Raw genomic sequence first — 23,215 nt, 5'->3', positions numbered from 1 at the left:
AGAGGGTCACAGACATACACCCAACTGTTCCCAACCCATATACTCTCTTGAGCTCCTTGGCACCCTCCAGGGTCTGGTATACTGTACTAGATTTAAAGGACGCTTTCTTCAGTCTGCCGCTGGCACCCCAAAGCCAGCCCTTGTTCTCCTTCAAGTGGCATGATCTGGAGGAGGGCTACAGCGGGCATCTCACCTAGACACGGCTGCCTCAGGGGTTCAAAAATTCGCCCACCATCTTCAATGAGGCACTACACGAGGACCTGGGTGAGTACAGAAAGGAGCACCCTGGCCTCACCCTCCTACAGTACGTAAATGACATCCTGATTGCTGCAGACACGGCCAAGGACTGTGAGCAAGGGACCCAGGACCTGCTGGCTACCCTGGGGGCCTTGGGGTACCGGGCATCTGCAAAAAAGGCTCAGATATGCAGGGAGAGGGTAAGTTACGTAGGATACATCCTGGAGGGCAGACAGCAGCGGTTATCAGATGCCAGAAAAGAAACTGTCGTGAAGATCCCTACTCCCACCTCCCAAAGGGAAGTAAGGGAATTTCTAGGATCGGCTGGCTACTGCCACCTCTGGGTTCCGGGTTTTGCTGAGATCACCAGGCCTCTATATGAAGCTACCAAAGAGGGGAAAACATTTGAATGGACTGAAAAAGAAGAAACTGCCTTTACTCAGTTAAAAAAAGGCCCTCATAAGTGCCCCAGCCCTGGGCCTGCCAGACATTACAAAGCCCTTCCACCTCTTTGTAGACGAACACAAGGGAATAGCAAAAGGGGTTCTAACTCAAGCCTTAGGCCCCTGGAACCACCCAGTGGCTTACCTATCCAAGAAGCTAGACACAATGGCTGCCGGCTGGCCGCCATGCCTAAGAATTATTGCGGCGACAGCACTCCTAGTCAAGGACGCAGACAAACTGACCCTAGGACAGGAGATCTGGATCACGACCCCACACGCCATTGAAGGGGTCCTGAAACAGCCTCCTGAAAGATGGATGAGTAACACACGTATGACTCATTACCAGAGCCTCCTACTCAACCCTCCATGGACGTGGTTCCACCCCAGTGCGGCCCTCAATCCTGCAACCCTGCTGCCCACCCCTGACCTAGATGCTCCACTACATGACTGTGCGGGGATCCTAGAGCAAGTACATGGATTCCGGATGGATGTGACCGACCGGCCCCTCCCCGATGCCAAGGCTACTTGGTTCATTGATGGCAGCAGCTTTGTGCGGGACAGACACAGGTATGGGGGTGCAGCGGTGGTCACCGAAACGGACACCGTATGGGTGGAGGCTCTATCCTCCAGAACGTCAGCCCAGCGAGCAGAGCTCATCGCCCTCACCAAGGCGCTGATGCTGGGAGCTGGAAAATGGCTTACCATCTACACAGACAGCCGTTATGTGTTTGCCACAGCTCATATTCATAGGGCAATTTATCAGAAGAGGGCGTTACTGACGGCAGAACGACGGACTATAAAAAATAAGCAGGAGATACTTGACCTGCTTACGGCCTTATGGCTTCCTGCCAAGCTGACCATTATCCATTGCCAAGGGCACCAGAAAACTGATAACCCAGTAGCTAAAGGTAATCGAAAGGCTGACCAGGCAGCCAAGGCAGTCCCCACCATGACCACACAACTACCCCTACAAATAAGTCCCCTTATTTCAGTCCCCACCATGACCATAAAACTACCGGACCCGGGAGACCCAGTTTTACCAGACCAGCCCAAATACTCCCAGGAGGAGTTACAGAGGATCAAGAAACTCCCCATGGCCCGGGAGATAAAGGGATGGTGGTATACACCTAACAAGGAGCTTGTGCTGCCAGACCGGCTCGGAGTCTCAGTATTAGAGCACATGCATTAGTCTACTCACATGGGGGCCCGAAAATTAAAAGACTTATCCAACATGCCAGAATCAAGATTCACCAACAGGACACCAAAATAGAGCAAGCTGTATCTGCCTGGAAGACCTGCCAACTCACCAACGCGAGAGCCACATCAAATGAAAAAGGAACCAGGCTCAGAGGCACCAGACCGGGAGCCCAATGGGAAGTCGACTTCACTGAAGTTAAACCAGGAAAATATAGTTATAAATATCTTTTAGTATTTACAGACACCTTCTCTGGCTGGGTAGAGGCATACCCAACTAAGCATGAAACGGCTCAGACGGTGGCTAAGAAGCTACTAGAAGATCTCTTACCCAGGTTTGTTTTTCCTGCCATGATAGGATCAGACAGTGGACCAGCTTTTATCTCGCAGGTAACGCAGGCAGTAGCCAAGGCTGTGGGGGCAAACTGGAAATTACATTGTGCTTATAGGCCCCAGAGCTCAGGAAAGGTAGAAAGAATGAATAGAACCCTAAAAGAGACCCTTACCAAATTAACCATGGAGACTGGCGGGGACTGGGTGACTCTCCTACTGTATGCCCTTTACCAGGTTAGGAACACTCCTTACACCTTGGGTTTTACTCCCTACGAGATCATGTTTGGCAGGCCACCCCCTATTGTTCCCAACCTTCGAGCTGAACTTCTTGCTGAATTTAAAGATCAAGAACTTTTTCTTTCCTTGAGAGGGCTCCAGAAGGCACACGAGGACATTTGGCCGCGCCTCCGTGCCATCTGCGAGGCTGGCCCTACTCCGACACCTCATCAGTACAGGCCGGGAGACTGGGTCTACATCAAGAGGCACCGCCGAGAGACCCTCGAGCCGTGCTGGAAGGGACCCTACATCGTGATGCTGACAACCCCCACCGCTCTCAAAGACGGCATCACGACCTAGGTCCATCACACCCACATTCGGCCAGCAGACCCCTCCTCGATCCGGAAGGACTTCGTCACGCAACGGGCCGTCAATCGGGACCAACACAACCCGCTCAAGCTCAAGCTACAACGCATTTGACCCACCTAATATTGGTAACTGTTAGCTCTGCTTGTCACTGCTCATGCTGCCGAGAGTCCCCACACCCCCCAAAACATCACCTAGCAGATCATAGACACCAGCTCAGGGACGATACTTAATCATACTTCCCAGAGCCACCCCAAGGACACTTGGTTCCCAGAACTTTACATAGACCTCCAGACTCTGCTCCCCTTGTCACCATATGCCCCCGGATTCCACGCGCAGAACCTTTATTTCTACGTCTGCCCCGGCCACTCTTGCTCTAGCACATGCAGGGACGCGGCTGACTACTTTTGCGCCTCCTTGTCATGTGTCTCGATGGGGCACATCTGGTGGACCCCACCACGCACCAGAGATCTCATTGTGGTAAAGCGGCCCAGTGGCCCCCGACCACCATATGCCTGGGGGTGCGGTAATCCCATAGTTATATCCTTTACAAGCCAAGGTAAAAAAACAACAGGATGGGAGAGTGGAAAAACCTGAGGACTCAGGATATACGACCGGGTTAGGCTGGGAGCCAAGGACAAGGGAACATTATTTACCCTCTGAATGCAAGTGACTCCCCTTGCCCAGCAGTCCCCCACGGGGGTAGGACCCAACCAAGTACTAGTTCCCTGACCTGCCCCCGCCCGGGCGGCCATGCCCAGAAACACCCAGGCCCCGGCCACACAGCCCTCCATATCTCCTGTCCCTACCAGAGCGTCACCCGCATCTCCTGCCCCAGGTCACAACTTACTATCTGATGCAGACCTCCTGTGGAGCACAGTTGTTGGAGCATACCAGGTACTAAACACTTCTAGGCCCGACCTGACCAAGTCCTGTTGGCTCTGTCTAGATGTCCGGCCCCCATATTACGAAGGTATTGCCATTAAAGGCAATTATACAACAGCCTCCAACTCTAGCTCCTGCAGATGGCAGCAGGCTACTGCAACACTAACCCTCCAGGCGGTAACAGGGCAGGGCACTTGCATAGGCCACGTGCCCCCCGGGCAGTCACATCTCTGTAATGAAACCCTAACAGTCCCCAGGGAGACAGTGTATCTACTTCCCCCGCAAAAATGCATGGTGGGCCTGTTTCAGTAGCCTCGCTCCCTGCGTCCACTCCCAAGTCTTTAACTCCTTGAAAGAAGGCTTCTGCATACTCGTGCAGTTGATCCCCAAGCTAGTGTACCATTCGGGGAAAAAAATACTTAACAGGTTAGGCTCTACTAACCCCCGAAGTAAGAGAGAGCCTATTACAACCCTAACTCTGGCTGGGCTCTTGGGACTGGGATTAGTGGGGGCAGGGACCGGAATATCCTCACTCGTCATCCAGGACAAAAACTACAGAACCCTAAGGGCAGCCATTGACTTAGACATAGAAAGAATTGAGAAATCAATTTCTCATTTATAAGAATCCGTTACTTCCTTATCAGAAGTAGTACTCCAAAACTGAAGGGGATTAGACTTATTCATGCAGCAAGGAGGACTATGTGCAGCCCTAGGGGAAGAATGTTGCTTCTATGTTGATCACTCGGGGGTCGTAAAAGAATCTATGGCCCTCATAAGGGAAGGGTTACAAAAACGAAAGGTTAGAGAACAATCTCAGTCCTGGTACGAGTCTTTGTTCAACTGGTCTCCCTGGTTAACTACCCTCATCTCGGCCCTTTTTGGACCCCTCGCCATCCTGCTCCTACTAGTAACCCTCAGACCCTGTATCATCAACAGGCTGGTCTAGTTTGTCAGGGACCGCATGGGGGCCATCCAACTAATGGTCCTCCGTGCTCAGTACAAGGCCTAATAACAGAAGAGGACAAAATAGAAATGCAGCCGGTCCCATGATCGGGTCTGCAAGCTACATGACAAGGGGGGAATGAAAGAGTGAACCTAGACTGGCCGACTCCATTTTGTTCTGTGTCCTCCATCTTGAGTGACTATGTCCCTGACATGGCCCCCTTTCCAGGAAAACCACAGAAAGAAATTCCCGCTCAAACCTCACACCACGCCTCCTCCCCTTGAGTAACTTCCTGCTCACCCGTTTAAACTTCCCGTTCAAACCACGCCCGGCAACCTGCACAACGGGACTCTGACCCTTCCCCAGCCAATCGGCTAAGGCCACAACCATCACCCCTCCAACTGCCCCTAGATCTCTATAAAACCTTTGTGCTTTTAAAACTCGCTCTCTCTCCGGCATCTCACCGCTGCATCGGTGCAGGTAGGGGATTGAGCTCCTGCTAGCTCGAATAAAGGCTCTTTGCTTTTGCATCGGACTCGGCTCCCTGGTCTTTGGGGATCACGAATTCTGGGCATAACAATATCATCTAAATCCAATATGGATGAGACTCATCCTGAGGCAGAATTCCTCTCCAGCTAGGAACCTGTGAAACCAAGTTAAGTGCTTCCACAATAGGATGGTAGGACAGACTAGAGACAGACATTTGCATTACAAAAGAAAGAAATTGGAAAGAAGGAAGGGGTGGTAAGTCCCATGAAAGCAAGGGAAACTGAATGAGAGCTTAAAGCCTGAGAATAATCCCCTTTGGCCCCATGCTGCCTTTAGCACCACCTTTTGGACCCCCAAAATGGGGTCCAGTTGGGGATGGCCACTGTTTTACTGTCTTGCCTGAGAAACGCTCTCCAGCTCTACCCGGTGGTGGTCACACCCCCCGGGGCTCTGGGTAGCCCCGCCCCAGAGCTGTGGGTGGAAGCCATCTGGCCTGTTGTAACAGATGATAGCCTCTCTTTTGAAACCCTGATGGTACCCCTAATGATCTCGAATTGTTTTCAGGATCATTCTTTCCCTGTCTTGAAGAATAGCTTTTGTTCCAACCTAACAGCTCTGTGGTCCTAGTCCTATAAAATGCAAGACGTCCAACAGCCTTTCTTCATTCCATCCATCTCCATCCCCTTCAGTTCAATGGAGTATCCCTGCTGGGGTGGCTGATTAGTTCTACGGTTCATATCCACGCTAATCTCTTTATCAAATGGTCAGTAAACCGTACCTTTAGTTTCTTTAAATATGCTTTCTCATTTTTTGTAATGTGGACAGTCTTAGGATTTTCCAAAGCTTTAAATTCTGGTTCCTTTTTGCATAAATAATATCATCAGTTCATATCTCTCTTATTTTACCAATAAGCCATCAGGAGGAACCAAGCCACTTCTTCAACACTTTGCTTAGAAATCTCAGCTTGAGATTTCACAGGGTACAAGAACAAGATTACAAATCAGCCAAATTCTTTGCTACTTTATAACAAAGATCACCTTTCCTCCCGTTTCCAATAACCTGTTCCTCATTTCTGCCTGAAACTGGAATGGCCTTTACTGTCCATATTTCTAGCAACATTCTATTCATGTACTATCTAAAAAAAAAAAAAAAAAAAAAAGGCATTCTCTCCAGCTCTCTTCTTTCTGAGCCCTCGGCAAAATCACCTTTAGTAGTCTCTTCACAACAATATTGAGTTTTTCCATCATGCACCACCCCCCCCCCCCCCCCCGACTCCAGCCCCTACCCATTATCCACTGCCAAAGCTGCTTCCACACTTTTAGGTGTTTGTTACAACAGTACACCCACAGTTAGCCTGTGCTACTGTAACAAAAATATAATAGACTGGGTGGCTTAAACTAACCTTAACAATAAAAGTTATTTTGCCAGCAAAAAATGGGTTTACTCAGAAATAGCAGATGGGTGCCTGGGTGGCTCAGTCAGTTAAGTGTCTGACTTCGGCTCAGGTCATGCATTGTCTCACAGTTTATGAGTTAGAGCCCCGCGTCGGGCTCTAGGCTAACAGCTGGGAGCCTGGAGCCTGCTTCAGATACTGTGCGTGTGTGTCTCTTTCCGCCCCTGCCCCATTCTCACCCTGTCTGTCTGTCTCTCTCTCCCTCTCAAAAAATAAACTTAAAAAAAAAAAGTTTAGAAATAGCAAATAGCAGAGATTGCAATTCAGGATGTGCAAGCTACTGCAAAACCATACATAAGTTCAACAAACAAAGGAGAGGAATGTTATTTTAGGAAGAAGAAAGAAAGAGGAGGTCCGGAAGGATTGTTTTGAATGAAAGGCCATTGGAGAAAAGCAAGAGTTCAGGGTGATGACTTCTCATTAGCTGGTTGCAGAGGCAGTCAATGTCTTGTAGAAGATACAATATACATCTTTTCTCTGTTAGGGCCTGTAATTGATGATTCTTTCCTGGTGATGATTCTTCTGTTGGGGCCTGTAATAGACACTTATGTTGGGAGTCTATAATGGACAATTCTTCCTATAACTGACATTGAGCGGTATGTCTGCCCTCTGTCTTCTTTAGTGAGGTTTTCCTTTATTAATTTTCATACAACAAACATTTATTTCTCACACACGCAGGCTGGGAAGTCCAAAATCAAGGCACCGGTAGATGCGGTGTCTACCACCCTATTCCTAGTTTGCAGATGGCGGCCTTATTGCTGTATTGCTGAGAGAGAAGAGTAAAGGTCTCATCCCCCACCCTTTTTTTGTTTGTTTGCTTAATGTTTATTTATTTATTTTGGGAGGAAGGGGCAGAGAGTGGGAGAGCCCACTTAGTGGGGCTTGATCTCATCAATCGCTTAACCAATTGAGCCACCCAGGCACCCCTGGTCTCATCCCCTTATAAAGGCCCTAATCCCATCAAGAGGCTCCACCTTCATGACTTCATTGAAATCTAATCACACCTTTCAAAGGCCCCCACTTTCTAAGACCAACACATTGGAGATTAGGGCTTCAACATACAAATCTGAAGAGAATACATTCATTCAGCCCATAATGTAGTTTATGATTACATTTTTTTTTTTTTTAAATCAAAGGAGTTTGCTTAGGGATCATCTATAGATCAGAAGACTGGAAAGAATTAGAAGCATGGGGGCTGCCCATCCATTTTTGACTAGTAAATGAAGAAAATGATCATAGGGATTAGAATTTACCCCAAAATAATTCCCATTGAGCATTTCTTGCATACCAGGAATATGCATGCATTATCTCAATTAATCCTCACAGCAATCCTGCAAGTAAACTCAGATTTTTGGAGGTCAAGATTTGGCAAACTCATATGTGCCCTATTATCCAATTCTCAATGTATGCATTCAGGATTCAGAAGGCCAAGAGGAATATGTGATGTATTCCCACGACTAATGGTTCTGTCTCAGTCTTATTTCTGTTCTCTCATGGTTCCCATATTAACTCATTTCAATTTTGCTCTTGTTGTTTGGAATCCTTTCTTTGAGCACAACATTGCAAAAAGGGGAAGATGAAAGCAAATTTGTAAGTAAGCTCTTTGCAAGTAAGGAGATACCACCTTTATTTTTTAGGACAAGGAACTTCTGCCAGCCCCGGTGGGACCTCTGTCCTCCCAGGTCACAGGTGAACACGGAGACTAGTTTCAGGTGTGAAGCTCAGGTCTGTCTGCTCCCAGGAGATGGCAGCAGCAGCCACCACAGCCTCAGTCTGCTGGAGATAGCAGACAGGATTCGTCCTTTTGCCTCTTGGCATCCAAGCCTAGAAATTCCTGGTATTAGAGACCACTTTATCCCTCCCTTGGTTTGCTCGGCTTGGTTGGAGCTGAGGCACAGGGAATGCAGGAACTGGCAACGATTCGTCATCTCATAAACGCCTAGTTTTTTTGTAAACACTTTGGTCTGAACTGTGACCTTGAAGCATGTGTGAAGGAGGACCAGGAAGTCTCTGGCCAGAGAAAAGAGCTTCAAAAAGAAACAAATACAGTTGACCCTTGAACAGGGTTAGGGGCACCAACCTCCCTCCCCACTCTCTTGCAGTCCAAAATCCATGTATAACTTTTGACTCCCTAAGAACTTAACTACAAATATCCTACTGTTGACTGGAAGCCTTACCCATAACATGAACAGTGAATTAACACATATTTTATCTGCTATGCATATTATATGCTGTATTCTTACAATAAAGTAAGCTAGAAAAAGAAGAAAACATTATTAAAATCACAAGGAAGAGAAGATACCTTTACAGTACTGTACTAATCAAAAAAAGAAATCCACTTATCAGTGGACCCATGCAGGTCAAAGCCACGTTATTCAAGGGTCAGCTGTAGGAACTTAAACACCTACATCCACACAGGTGTAAATGCAGAACCCCAGCTCACAGTTTGGTGCCACACAGAGAATATAGAATCTCAACCCAGCCTCCCAGCTACCAGCCAGCTGACCTTGTCACCGAACCTGTCAGAGCTGCAGTTTCCTAGCAATCAGCTTAGCATGGATGCAGTGATGTAAAGTGCCTGCTAATTCTTAAATTATGAGTTACTGTACTTTTATTTTCTGGATTCAGTAAGCTTGGGCCTTCGCCCTTTCAGAATGTTAAAAATCCCAGACACAACAAGTGCTACAGGAGCCAAGTAATCCCAGGTGAGCACATATCCTGGTTCGGCGAACACTGCCAGGAGGTGGGCAGGAATCCCAGGAAATGTCTGAACACCACGCAGCTATGGATGAACTGTCAACTGCTGGGGGTTGCTTTGCAAATTACCACATCTAAATGAGGCTGACAAAATAATATTTCAGAAAGCAATTAACACTGATTCCTGGTGTATTTGGAACCAGAAGTCCTTTTGGGAAAAGTGAAACAGGCTCAGAAAAAATTATCCTACTCCTCTGGGTAGAAATGTTTGAGGTTAAGGGGCACCTAGGTGGCTCAGTCGGTTGAATGTTGGGCTCTTGATTTCGCCTCAGGTCATGATCCTAGGGTCGTGGAATTGAGTCCCACCTCGGACTCCACACTGAGTGTGGAGCCTGCTTAAGATTCTCTCTCTCTCTCTCTCTCTCTCTCTCTCTCTCTCTCTCCTCCCTGTACCCCTCTCTTCCACTCACGCTCTCTCTAAAATAAAAAACATTAAAATTAAAATAAATTAAAAAAATTTTTAAGCAAAAGAAGTGTTTGAGGTTAAGGGAATTCTTAAGTCATGATCTGTCAGTGCTTCTGTCCCATTGTTACCGTCAGGAGCTCAACATGGTTTTTGCGAAAGAGAAAATGTAACTCCTCTCATTTCCCCCCTGCTCATGACCTCCTTGTCCTGGTCTTCATCACCTGGACTGCTTCAACTTGCATCCATTTATCCAGTAAATACTTACTGGTCCCCTACTATGTGCCAGGTGCTGGGAATATACCTAGCTTATTAAGGAGGTCACAGTCAACTAGTCCCAATATGAAATGGGTTAAATATACAAAGTAGCCAGAAAGGATTAGCATATAAATATAAAATACAAAGTGACAATAGTGGCCATAGTGGTGGTTAGCAGTAGCATTATCTCCATAAGGACACAGGCCAAATATCTTTCCTAATTAAAGCTCTATCTAGAATATAGTAGACTCATCTAGACTAGACCTACAGGTGTTAGCCCCTGTGAGTCTGTAAGGCAACCTCTTCTTCCCCTTTCACATGAAAGTCATCATATGAGAATCCCTTTCTGAGTTAAGAAACTTTGGATCCAGAAAGACACTTTATTATTTTTGTTTATTTATTTTTGAGAGAGAGAGAGAGAGAGAGAGAGAGAGAGTGAGTGGGGGGTTGGGAGGGAAACAGAGGATCCCAAGCAGGCTCTGCGCTGATAGCACAGAACCTGATGCGAAGCTTGAACTCATGAACTGTGAGATCACGACCTGAGCAGAAGTCAGACATTTAACCGACTGAGTCACCCAGGCACCCCTAGAAAGCCACTTTAAATGGAAATATGTACTATGTCACCTGACATGAAAGGATCAGGCTGACTGGGGACGACTTCTTTATGTTTTCTGCGTTAGGACATCAGCACAGTTGATGATCGGGTTAAATAAGTTTCAGTGTTAGCTGAAACAGAGAACTACAAAATGACCAAAATAGAAGAGCATAGTGACAGTGAGTTCTAGGTGGTTCTGCACTAGAAAAGAGAACCAGATCCAGCATGCAGAGCAGGTCAGAGAGTAAGGGAACAGGGATGTCGTGGGACAAGGGACTCAGCTGAGCTGCACAGTACACAAAAGAAGCAAACCAGTTCTCCTGGTTCCCCAACATCTCAGATCAGTCGGAGGAGGTCAACTGAAGTTTGTCTTCAGAGAGACACCAGATGCCTTCATACTGTTGGAACAGGACCAAATCATTTCTCAAATGCAAATTTTTATAGAGACCTTACATTGATAATTTTCATTTATTTTCTTCCTGTATATTTCCCAATAAGCTCAAAATCATCTCCTGTCCCTCCACCTCTACAACCAACTTCCAGCAATGCCACTTACGAAAGGTAGAGCACAAAGGTCAAGAACCTCTGGCCTTTGGCCTAATTTTATGCAATTTCATGTTCAGGTCACTGCTCTAAGAGCCCAAAAAATAACCAGCATTATAATGGGATTCTCTGGTGAGCATTTTCAGAGAGATGCCACTGAGCAGTGGCTCTCATTCTTGGCTGCATGTTGGAATCACATGGGGAGCTTTTAAAACTTCCCACACCACATCCCCAAACAGTTACATATCAGGGGTGGGACCTAGGCATTGATACATTAAGTTTCTCAAAAGGTTTCTCTTTTTTTCTTTCCCTTAAAATTATGGATGTGGCTTTATTTACCAAAGATGCTGGCTGGGGCTGGTTCTGCCAGCCAGGTGCTTAGTTTCTCAAAAGATTTCTACGTGCAGCCAAGGTTGAGAACTTTTCCCCCTTATGCTTACAGGAAGCTGTTGGTACCTGACAGCTAAGCTCTCCTTCTCCCTTTGGAATTTGTCTTGAGAAGTAAGCATCAGGAAACCAGATGCAGCAATGGCAGCTAGTTTGGACCTCCACTTAGTCGTAAGATTCCCATTTTAACTTTCCCACCTTGTCCACCAGGTCTACAATGAAAAGTATTTGGTACTTAAAGTTGTGTTTCAGGGAGAATTGATAACAGGTGATGCCAGTGTAAACGCCATGCTCTAGAGACCCCACATTCATCCTAAAAGCAAACAGAAATGCTTTTTTAAATCCCCCATACTAGGTCTTTTTCCTCTCCTTTTTAAAATTTTTTTTTTACATTTATCTATTTTTGAGAAACAGAGTGAGACAAAGCGTGAGCGGGGGAGGGGCAGAGAGAGGACACACAGAATCTGAAGCAGGCTCCAGGCTCTGAGCAAGCGGTCAGCACAGAGCCTGATGCGGGGCTCGAACCCACAGACTGTGAGATCATGACCTGAGCCGAAGTCGGACGCTCAACCGACTGAGCCACCCAGGTGCCCCACCTCTCCTCCTTCTTTACCCATTTTTCTCTTCCCCTCTCTTCCTACCTATCTCCTTCACTCCTCTCCCATGCTATCACTGACTCTCTGTCCTATTCCTCTTACCCCTTGTTTATCTTTCATTACCTTCTGCATCTCCCCGTTCCTTTTGCATCTGACTTGACTCCTTTCACTCTTCATTGTCTTTTGTCCCCCTTACCCACAACACAGACCTCTCTCCTCTGTTTCATCATCTTTTCTGCTTGCTGCTCCTTAATGGACTATGCTATAGAATAAAACCGTTGTCAGATATTTATAATTACTGAATCAGGTATTTGTTGTTAACTTTAAAAGCAGATAAGTCGTGGGGTTCCTGACTGGCTCAGCCACTGAAGCATGTGACCCTTGACCTCCAGGTTGTGAGTTTGAGCCCCCCCCCCCCCGTTGGGCATAGAAATTACTTCAATAAATGAAAGCAATTAAGTTCTGAAAATGCTATATATGTCTCTCCAAGGAAAAAGAAAGAAAAAAAAAACTTGCTCATAGCATTCTTTAAATACTAACTATAATAATTATTTTTCTTATAACTTCCTTTATTGACCTAAGATTACTTTTGTCATGTAGTTCAGTGACCCTCAATACAAAAATGGTTCTTTGTTCTTCAACAATCCGGACAGCAGTAGCTGACACCACCTTAAAAAGAGAAACAAGCTAAAAACAGTAGTTGAGTGTATGCGCCCTGAATTGCATATTCAGTTGCAAAATCATCATTATCATTATTATTGTAATTGCAGAGAGGAGGCATTTAAATAATTGTTCAAAGTATCTTCTTGAGGAAATACGTAAATCAGGGCCAGCTGTCACAAATCAACCTACAATAATAATCCCGTATGTGCATCCTCAGTATTCATAGCAACTCTACAATAACAAATTTGTGCATTCATCTAATGTCCTTAAACAACCTAAAAAATAACAGACAAACCTTGATCAACTCCAGTGTCTCGCTTGGTAGTTGACCTATGCTTTTAAGCCGTGTCCCTGAACAACCTTAGAATCAGAAGCCACCAAACAAAAATTGTACCACCAATTCAATGACAAACTGGGTGGGTAACCCAGCATCTACCTGCTCTGTTATGGCAACAATTCTGGGTACACAAGTAGAGTGGAAACAGGATAGATAGACCAGCAGACAACTAAAACATTTAGGAGAAATATCCACAAAGATAGACAAAGATTGACTTGAAACTTGTAAACAAGCGGGAACTATGAGAAAAGAGGAAAGGTCTTGTTTTTAGTTTAGTGAAATCAGCCAAAAGTATTTGAGATTTTTCTCTTCCCAAGATACAGCTGTGAAATGACTAATAGGAATTAAGTGAGCCTGCACCAAGAACTGAATGTGCCACTTCACTGGGAACAGAAAATGTTCCCCTGATAGAGGCTGTCCTCTCAGATTAGTACCTTGGGTATTTTAAAGAGGATCAGCCAGACACAGATACGGTGCATTTACAAAGAACAAGAATTATCCAAGCATCTTTGAAACTTTTCGCTGTATCATTGGTGCTTTGGGATCATGTTTATGTCTTTAATTCCATGTCCCTGAAGAAACTCAGGAGAGAGGGAAAAAGGAAGAGGGAGAAAGAAAATTTCCCGCCACGTTGTTTTTTCCTTGCTGGGCTACTGTCGTGTTCTAGTAGAAGTCTTCTTGCAGAAGATTTGGCCTGGCCAATTTAAAAAGGGTGAATGACCAGTACTTAAGAAAGTTAGTAACTGCCCTGATCCAACCTTCCCAGGGTCTAAAAATCACACAACTGGTTGCAATGGATCAATATTATTTGCATATTTGCATATCCCCAGCTAAAATCATGCTTCCTACACACAGCCTCATCCTGTTTCAGTAATTAAAATATTTTTTCTACAAAAGTATCAGAAGGGGTACTGATTGACATTTTGAAAGATGTTTCAAGGCACAATCTGTGTATTTTTTTTCTCATTGTAAAAGTGAGACACCAACTAAATTCAAACTTCAAAAAAGTTTAAAGGGGAAGGGCACCTGGGCAGCTCAGTTGATTAAGCAGCTGACTTCGGCCCAGGTCATGGATCTTATGGTTCATGAGTTCCAGCCCGGCATTGGGCTCTCTGCTGTTAGCACAGAGCCCGCTTCAGATCCTCTGCCCCACTCTCTCTCTGGGATCCCCTGTCTCCCTCGCTCTCTGCCCCTCCCCTACTTGTATACATTCTCTCTTTAAAAATTATTTTTTAAAGTTTAAAATGGAAAGAAAAATCTCACTCTTATCCCAAGATAAGCACTGTTAACTATTTGTGTATTCTTTCCACATAAGCATATATAATATATACACCATTTTTATACAAAGCAGGTCATATAATATACAGTGTCCTATTGTGAGATAATAGAAAATATACATGTTGGTTTCTAACCCCTCAGTTCCTGGCACAGAGCTCCTAAGGCCCTTGTACATTTCTAAGTGATAAGAGCACCAGGAGCATCTTTTGTTCTAATATTTGGTCTTTGATCCCACTTCCTGACACAAGTTCCTAAATCCTTTTGATTTCCTGGCAGTGTCTTTTGTTCCAGTGAGGTGGGCTCCTGGATGGCTCCTGAATGGGGGCTGATCCCCAGAAAGACCAAACCATGATTACAAGCTTGGAATTTTCAGCCCCACCCCTCACTCTCCACAGAGGGGAGAAGGGCTAGAAATGGAGTTAATAATTGATGATGCCTTCATGTTGAAGCCTCCATGAAAATCCCAATAGTATGAGGTTCAGAGAGCTTCCAGATTGGTGAACACATCCAGTTAACGGGCGGTTGACACAGCCCACCCAACTCATTCGGGACAGAAGATCCTGCACTTGGGACCCTCCCAGACCTCATTCTATGTATCTCTTCATCTGGCTGTTGTTCATCTATATCCTTTACATTATCCTTTATAATATAATAAACTGGCAAACATAGTGTTTCCCTGAGTTCTGTGAGCTCTTCTAGCAAGTAATCGAATCCAAAGGGTTAAGAGGTCATGGGAAACTCTGATTTGTAGCCAAGACAGAAGTTGTGAATAACGTAGGGACCTACTACTTGAGAATGGCACCTGAAGTCAGGAGCAATCACATGAGACTGAGCCCCTAACCTGTGGGACCTTACTCTATCTATAGGTAGGGCCAGAATTGAATTAAATTGCAGGATACCCAGCTGGTATCCTAATTCACAGAGAATTAGTTGGCATGGGAAAAACTCCCACATATCTAGTATCAGAGTATTGTGAGTGTGGTGGTAGTGTGAGAGCAAAGGAGACACACGGGAAGAAGACTGGGTTTTTCCTAAACACCCATACCTTGCTTCATTCATTTAATAATATGTCAGAAATATTTCCATGTCAATACATGTAGATCTTCCAAGATCTTTTAATCACTGGATATGCCATAATTTATTTAACCATTGCTCCGTTGAGGAACTTTTAAATCATTTCCACTTTTTGGTATTATAGCCAATGTTTCCATGAATCACTGGGAACTTGTATGACTCTATCTGTAGAGTAAATTCCTTTAAGTGAAATTGCTAGGTCAAAATATATGTACATTTAAGATTGAATTAGATGTTTCCATATTGTAACCCCAAAATAGTTGTTCAGAACACATTTCTACCAACAGTACAAGTTCACTTATATCCTTGCTAAAACTGAGTTTTATCAAACTTGCAACTTTTTGTCAATCTCATAGGTAAAATCGTATCACATTGTTGTGATTTGCACTTTGTAAGCCCTAATGGAGTTGTGTTTTCTCCCCCGAGTAGTTTTTGCCATACTTACTTTATAAAATAATTGTCCATATTCTTTGCCCGTTTTTCAGTTTTCCTCATAAAACTGTTAAGCTTTCTTTATATAATAAATAAGCACTTTTTCTCTTGGGTTTCAAGTTATTTTTCTTCTGTGCCATTTGTCCTTTGGTTCTATTTACAGTGTTTTCTTGTTATCACTGTTGTCATATTAGTTTTCACCATATGAAAGTTTATTTTTTTAATTTAATTTAATTTTTAAGTAGACGTCATGCCCAGCACAGAGCCCAGTGCGGGACTTAAACTCACAACCCTGAGATCAAGACCCGAGCTGAGATCAAAACTTGGATGCTTAACTGATTGAGCCACCCAGGCACCCCTATCATATGAAAGTTTTAAATGTTTTATACCAAAGCATTTATCAACATTTTCCTTTTTTGGTTTCTGAGTTTTGTCTCTGTTTTAAATACTAGCCCTCTTGCATGATGGTTCTCTTTGTAGTTACCACTTTAATGTATCAGGGCTTGATTTGAATTCCACTGTGTCATATAGTATAGGTTAAACAATTGGATTTTACTATGGAAAGAAGAAACTTACAAAGTCAAGGTCATTAAGAGAAGGGAAGATCCTCTTATTGTCCTTGGCTGACCTGCTGACCTCACGGAGTGGGTTGTGTTCCAGGGAAGGGAACTCTGCCTCTCTTTTGATCTTTTCTTTGTATAGAACAGGTAAGTGTGAGAGTAAGCCTTATCAGTGAAAGGAAGAATCAGACTGTCTTGGCATTAGGCAGCCTGGATATTAGTGCCAGCTATTTACCAGGGTCGCCTGGGAAACACACAAACTGCCCAGCATCTAGACTTTTGGGCCCATGGGATGTTAACATAAGCAAAGCCAGTGGTCCCACGGGAAGCTGAGCGTGTGGACAGCTCCTCAGCCTAGGAGAAACCCCTTTCCTCAGGCTCCATTCCTCCCCATACCTGGTTTGAGCTAGCTCATTGTCCACGCAATGCAGAATGAGCACCGAGATTCATTTACTATAAGCCTACTCTTTGTATCACATTAGTTAAGGAGTTCGGGAATGGAGGTGAGATGGACTCCTTTTTTTATTCCCAACTTTTTATTTTGAATATTTTCAAAGGTCACAAGAATGACACAATGACTGCCTTTATATTCTTCACCTAGATTCACCAATTGTTAACATTTTGTCATCTCTGCTGTCTCTTTCTATAAATACACATTTTTATGCATTGAAGCATTTGAAAGTGAGTTGAATACTTTATGATGGTTCACTAAAATAATTCAGTATACATCTCCCAAAAATAAAGGCATTATCCCACATAAATGCAATGCCATTTTCAGACCTAGGAAAATTAATGATTCAATATCTTTAATTCCACATTGAAATTTCTCTAATTGTCCTAAATGTCTTTTATGGCCATCTTTTTTTGTTTGATCTAAGATCTTAACAAGGTCCATACATTACATTTGATTCTGTCTCTAGTCCAGGGTGCCAAGGTGAACATCCAGCTTTTCATTGTCATGACTGGGGGTGCTACTGGCATCTAGTGGATAGGGACCATGGATTCCTGCCAAGTATCCTATAATACACAGACAATCCCCCCAACACACACACACACACACACACACACACACAATGAAGAATTAGCTGATTCAAAATGTTTAATCTCAACTAGTATTAAGATTAAAAAACCTCTCTAGTCTATCTAGAACAGTCTACTCACTTTTTCACTGTTGTTTTTCATGACACTGACTTGTAATACCCAGGCCAGTTGTAATGTAGAATGTCCCATGCTCCAGGATTTTCTAATTGTTTCCTCATGGTTAGTTTCCATTTGAACATATTTGGCAAGAATATTACTTAGATCATTGTAATAGTTAGCTACTACTGCATACCAACCCACCCCCAAACTCAGTGGCATTCTATTAACAGCCATTGACTAGGTAGTTCTGCTGATCTGGGCTGGGCTAAACTGATTTTGGCTGGACTCATTCATGGATCTGCAGTCATTTGGCAGATTGGGGGCTTGCTGGTCTAGGATGACATCAGCTAGGATGACTGGGCTCAGCTCCATTAACTGATCACACTTAGCAGGCTAGCCCTGGCCTATTCTCATGGAAGAGGAAGGATCCGAAAGAAAGTGGAAGTATGTAATGTCTGTCAAGGCCTCGGCTTAGAACCAGCACTCTGTCACTTCAATTGCATTATGTTGGCCAACAAAGATAACAAAGCCAGCCTATATTCAAGTGGTAGAGAAATAAACTCTACCTCTTGATGGGAGTTGCTGCAAAGTCACATTAAAAGGGGTGTGGATAGGGACGGAAAGAATCTGGGTCTATTGCTTTCAGTCGATCAAAGTGATATTGTGTACCTTATCATACACATATGATACACATACACATATCATATACATATGATTGTGTGCATCATATCAGGAGGCACATAATGTCAGCTTGTCCCACTATTAGTGATGTTAAGTTTGATACCTGATTAAGCGGTAACTGACAGCTCTCCTTTGGAAAACCATATCTTTCATATACGTGGGTGCTGCTTTGGTGCACTGCTATCCTGTGTCTATTCTGTTAGCCACTGTTTTTAGTTTCCTAGGGCTATTGTAAGGATGTACCCACAAGTTGGGTGGCTAAAACAACAGAAATTTATTGTCTTATAGTTCTGAAGGCAAGAAGTATAAGAACAGTGTGTCGGCAGGGCTCCCTGTGCAACTTTAGAAGAGAATTCTTCCTTGCCCCTTCCAGCTTCTGGTAGCCCAGACATTCCTTGGCTTGCAACGGCAGCACTTCACATCAGCCACCATATTCCCATGGCCTTCTCCCTGTGTCTCTGTGTCTTCACATGACCATCTTCTAAAAGGACACCGGTCATACTGGATTAGAGACCTCATCTTAACTAATTAAATATGCGCTGACCCTATTTCCAAATAACATCACATTCTAGGGTCCTAGGGGTAGGACTTCAACATACCTTTCTTGGGAAACATAATACAACCCATAACACCCATCAACCTTTCACTCAAGGTTTTATCATCCACTCATGGTCCTTGATTGAATGAGTTCTTACATTGGGGATTGCATAACTGTTTTTCTTAAGCCTCATCATTTCTTTAACATTTATTAGCTGGCATTCTTCTGTAAAAGAGAAGGTTTTATTTTCCTATTTCTTTCCCATCTCTTCTCTCCTCCCCCTTTTTAATCACTTTGAATGTGTGGCTTTTTCTTTTTATACACCATCATTTTTATACAGCCATACAACAAAATTTTGGTGATATGATTGTTTCAAATTTGGCTAGTGAGAATCCATAAAGTCAACTCTTAAGGAAAAAAGCACAATAAGGATTTAAACTTTAATTAAATTTAAAATTATTTTTAAAAAATTTTTAATGTTTATTTATTTTTGAGGGAGAGAGAGAGAGAGAGAGAGAGAGAGAATGCAAGCAGGGGAGGGGCAGAGAGACAGGGAGATACAGAATCTGAAGTAGGCTCCAGGCTCTGAGATGTCCACACAGAGCCCAATGCAGGGCTTGAACTCACAAACCGTGATGAGATCATGACCTGAGCTAAAGCTGGCTGCTCAACTGACTGAGCCACCTAGGCGCCCCTAAAATTCTTTATTAAATTGTAATGTGACTACCCCCACTAATCTATCCCAGAGGACCTACCTCTGCTGTCCCAATAAATCAGGGCTTATATTTTTCTCCCTGGGGAGGCTATGTGATTGTTTCCCATGGGAAAAGTCATTCTCCGTTCCTAAAGTACAGCCATTAAAAAAAATAATAATAAACCAACCTGTCATTTATTGAGTATACTGTTTTACGTACATTATTTTATTCTGTTTTTTGAGGGGGGGGGGAGAGAGAAAGCGAGTAGATGAGGGGCATCAGGAGAGAGAATTTCAAGCAGGCTCCATGCCCAGCTCGAAGCCCAACTTGGGTCTCAATCTCCCAACTACCTAGGTACCAAAAATAATGGGTTGTGATACTACTTTATTGGGGCTGAATGTATCAGCACTCTGTAGGAGGCCACCAACCTGCACAGGGGTGTCATGACCTCAGGTGTTGGACGATCCAGAGGCAGCTGCCCTTGAGAGTATTTAAAGGACTTAGGCGTGAGCCACCCATGCTGCTCCACTTAGGACCAGCACTGGCAGAGTCAGTCTGGAGAAGAGAGAGCACTGGGAAGATTATACTCATCCAGGAATGATATTAATGATCATAATTGCCACAGTTTATTCAGCATTTACTGTATGCCTAGCACTGTGCCAAATGCTTTAGAAGCATGAGCTCTATAGTATCATCATCCCCAGTTATGGATGAAGAAACTAAGGCTTAATAAGGTTAAGTAAATTGCTCAAGGTCACACACAGCTGCAACTTACGCATAGCTTTGCCTGTCTCCAACGCCCATGTTCCTACTCCTTTATTCTATGCTGTCTGGGAATATAATTCTCTCTGGTGTTTCCTTCTATAACCCTCAAAATACTGTCTTTCTGGAGGAAGTCCCAGTTCTGAGTTTCCAACTGCCTTTTGTTTTTTTGTTTTGTTTTGTTTTTATTTTTTTTAATGTTTATTCATTTTTGAGAGAGAGAGAGAGAGAAAGAGCACGTGAGAGCATGAGAGCACAAGCAGGGGAGGGGCAGAAAGAGAGGGAGACACAGAATCTGAAGCAGGCTCCAGGCTCTGAGCTGTCAGCACAGAGCCCGACGCGGGGCTCAAACTCAGGAGCAGTGAGATCATGACCTGAGCCTAAGTCGGACTCTTAACCAACTGAGCCACCCAGGTGCCTCCCTGCCCCCCAGCCACCAACTGCCTTTTGGTCATAGCTGCAACTTTCAGCCTTAACCTTCCTTCTAATGTTGAGTGTACCAGACACATCTTATGTGCCTCATCAGATTCTCTTATCATTTTGTCACTTATTTTGTCTCTGCCACTGCTGCAGCTGCCTTGCTTTGTTTGGGCCCAGGTAGGCCCCCAACCTAAGGCCGGACTTATCTGCCACTTTCCCAGCCTGGTCCCTACCTTGACTGCCACTGCGTGACCAGGCTTGCCAGCTTCACACCATGAATTTCTGGCTTCTCTCTGTACTCCCCAACCAGGATTAAAGGCCATACTGTAGAGTATGTGGCTTGCTGAGAGGCTAACAAGGGGAACATATCATATAAACTAGAAGTATGAGGAAGGTTACTCCTGGTGTGGTAAATCTTGATCAGTGGGAATTAGGACATGGGAGGGAATCACAAAGATGGATTCCTTTTCCTTTCTCCCTCCCAAGCACTTACCTGAGCATGTTTCCAGCACATAGCATCTGGAGGTATTCTGCACGGACATGCAGACATGCCTACTGTCTCTGCAGTTTGTTCAAACATCATCTTGCATTGTTTCCCATCTTTCTTTGTCTTTCTTCCCTTTTTCTCTCACTCTTGCTGCCCTGGGATTGCATCTCCTAAATAAAACAAGCATTAATTCTTGGTTTGAGTTCTATTTTCTTTTTTTTTTTAAGTGTATTTTTAATGTTTATTCATTTTTTGAGAGAGAGAAACATAGAGCAGTAGGGGACAGGCAGAGAGAGAGGGAAACCCAGAATCCAAAGCAGGCTCTAGGCTCCAAGTTTTCAGCACAGAGCCCAAAACGGGGCTCGAACTCACAGACCGTGAGACTCTGACCTGAACTGAAGTCAGCCACTTAATCAACTGAGCCACCCAGGTGCCCCTTGAGTTCTATTTTCTATAAAACATAAGCTAAGATTTTCAGGGTCAATTTCTCTAAATGGGACCACCACTTCCTAAATTCTCTTGGCTCAAAGCCAAGACACCAAAGGTCCAAGAGTGCATTCTAGAAGATAATCCTAACTGATAATAATTTTGTCAATATTGGGGCGCCTGGGTGGCGCAGTCGGCTGGGCGTCCGACTTCGGCCAGGTCACGATCTCGCGGTCCTTGAGTTCGAGCCCCGCGTCGGGCTCTGGGCTGATGGCTTGGAGCCTGGAGCCTGTTTCCGATTCTGTGTCTCCCTCTCTCTCTGCCCCTCCCCCGTTCATGCTCTGTCTCTCTCTGTCCCAAAAATAAAAAAAAAACAAAAACAAAAACAAAAAAAAACACGTTGAATAATTTTGTCAATATCATCACTATAACTGATAGAATTCATGTATTACCTCCACAAAGGTGCAGTTTATCTGGAAGAAAATAAAAATAATTAAAAGGATCCTTGGTGGTAAAAAGGCTCTGAACCAACAGTTCAAAACTAGGCTTAATCCTAAACTGGACAACAGAAGCTCATCTGGGTTTTGATAATCCCCTGAAAGCATCAGAATGCCTGCCACATCCTTAACACCCTTTGGGTTTCTAATAGACAGGAAACCAAATTATTTACCAACTTATTCTGCCATTCCAAACAAAACCATTTATTCTAGGAGCAGGCCCCTGATCTAGGACAATAAACCTATGATGATGTGATGGTTGCCAAGAAAGCTCTGCCCAATTGTCTGTCCTTGATGGTGAGCAGCCAAACCAGTCAAGTCCTTTGGGACAGTTGACTATGAAATACAGAGAGGGAGTCAGCAGTTAGCAATGGGCAGAAGCTAAAAGACACAGAAGGAGGGAAGAAAACTGAAGTCACATGGCAGCAGAAACCATGAGGCAGTAAAAGCTGTGAGATAGAGAAAAGCATAGAAAGTTCTTCGTAGCAAGGGCAGCAGAAGCAGAGAGTCCCAATAATTGACAGAGTACAGAGCAACAGATATTTACTATGGAAGAGGCCACAAGATAACCCAGCTGCTATGACTGTACTGTGTGCTGAATCACCTTCCAGTTCCCACTTGTCATTACTTAAACTTAGATTAAGGCAACCTGAGTCTGTCTGTTCTGTAAATTAAATTTTTGCCTCATATCTATATCCGGCAAGATCGTGGCAGGAAACTGAAGGTACACTCAGCTAGGGTTTTGAAAATAATTTGATGAAGACATACTTACAAGGATGTAGGCAGGGTTTAGGAACTTAAGAGGAATACTGAAGCACTTGAGGACTAGCAACAGTGGAAACCCAGGGCTAAAGAGACAAGGGAAACGTCTAAAGCTAAAGAGACCTGGGAAGTTCCCCAGGTGGCTCAGTCAGTTAAGCATCCGACTTTTAATCTCAGCTCAGGTTTTGATCTCAGGGTCATGAGTTCATGCCCCACATTGGGCTCCATGCTGGATGTGGAGGCTACTTAAAAAAGAGAGAGAGAGAGACAAGGGTACCAAATTAGTGTTGTAGGAGTCCCGAAGGAGGTTATATCTATGATGGGAAATGGCTGCTGCCAGACCATGGTGCTAAAGCAGGGAAAAA

The 23,215-nt window shown here is 44.3% G+C and overlaps 1 protein-coding gene across 2 annotated transcripts in view; it reads right to left on the bottom strand.

Moving 5' to 3' along the window:
- The window catches only part of MKLN1 (muskelin 1), a 365,725-nt gene that overhangs the window by 191,883 nt on the left and 150,627 nt on the right, over positions 1-23,215 (bottom strand). The window contains exon 1 of one of the 2 annotated variants that reach the window (XM_019452771.2): positions 21,172-21,194. The exons of the other annotated variant lie outside the window; for it this stretch is intronic. Within the exon in view, the coding sequence (XP_019308316.1) occupies positions 21,172-21,179 (8 nt within the window). The 5' untranslated portion in view covers positions 21,180-21,194. Of the gene's footprint in view, positions 1-21,171; positions 21,195-23,215 lie in introns of those variants that run through there. 2 annotated transcript variants of the gene reach the window in all.

Source organism: Panthera pardus, unplaced genomic scaffold (assembly GCF_024362965.1).
Source record: "Panthera pardus isolate Hobbes unplaced genomic scaffold, ASM2436296v1 HiC_scaffold_8, whole genome shotgun sequence".
In the NCBI taxonomy this organism is placed as follows: domain Eukaryota; kingdom Metazoa; phylum Chordata; class Mammalia; order Carnivora; family Felidae; genus Panthera; species Panthera pardus.
This window is presented reverse-complemented; position numbering and strand designations above follow the sequence as displayed.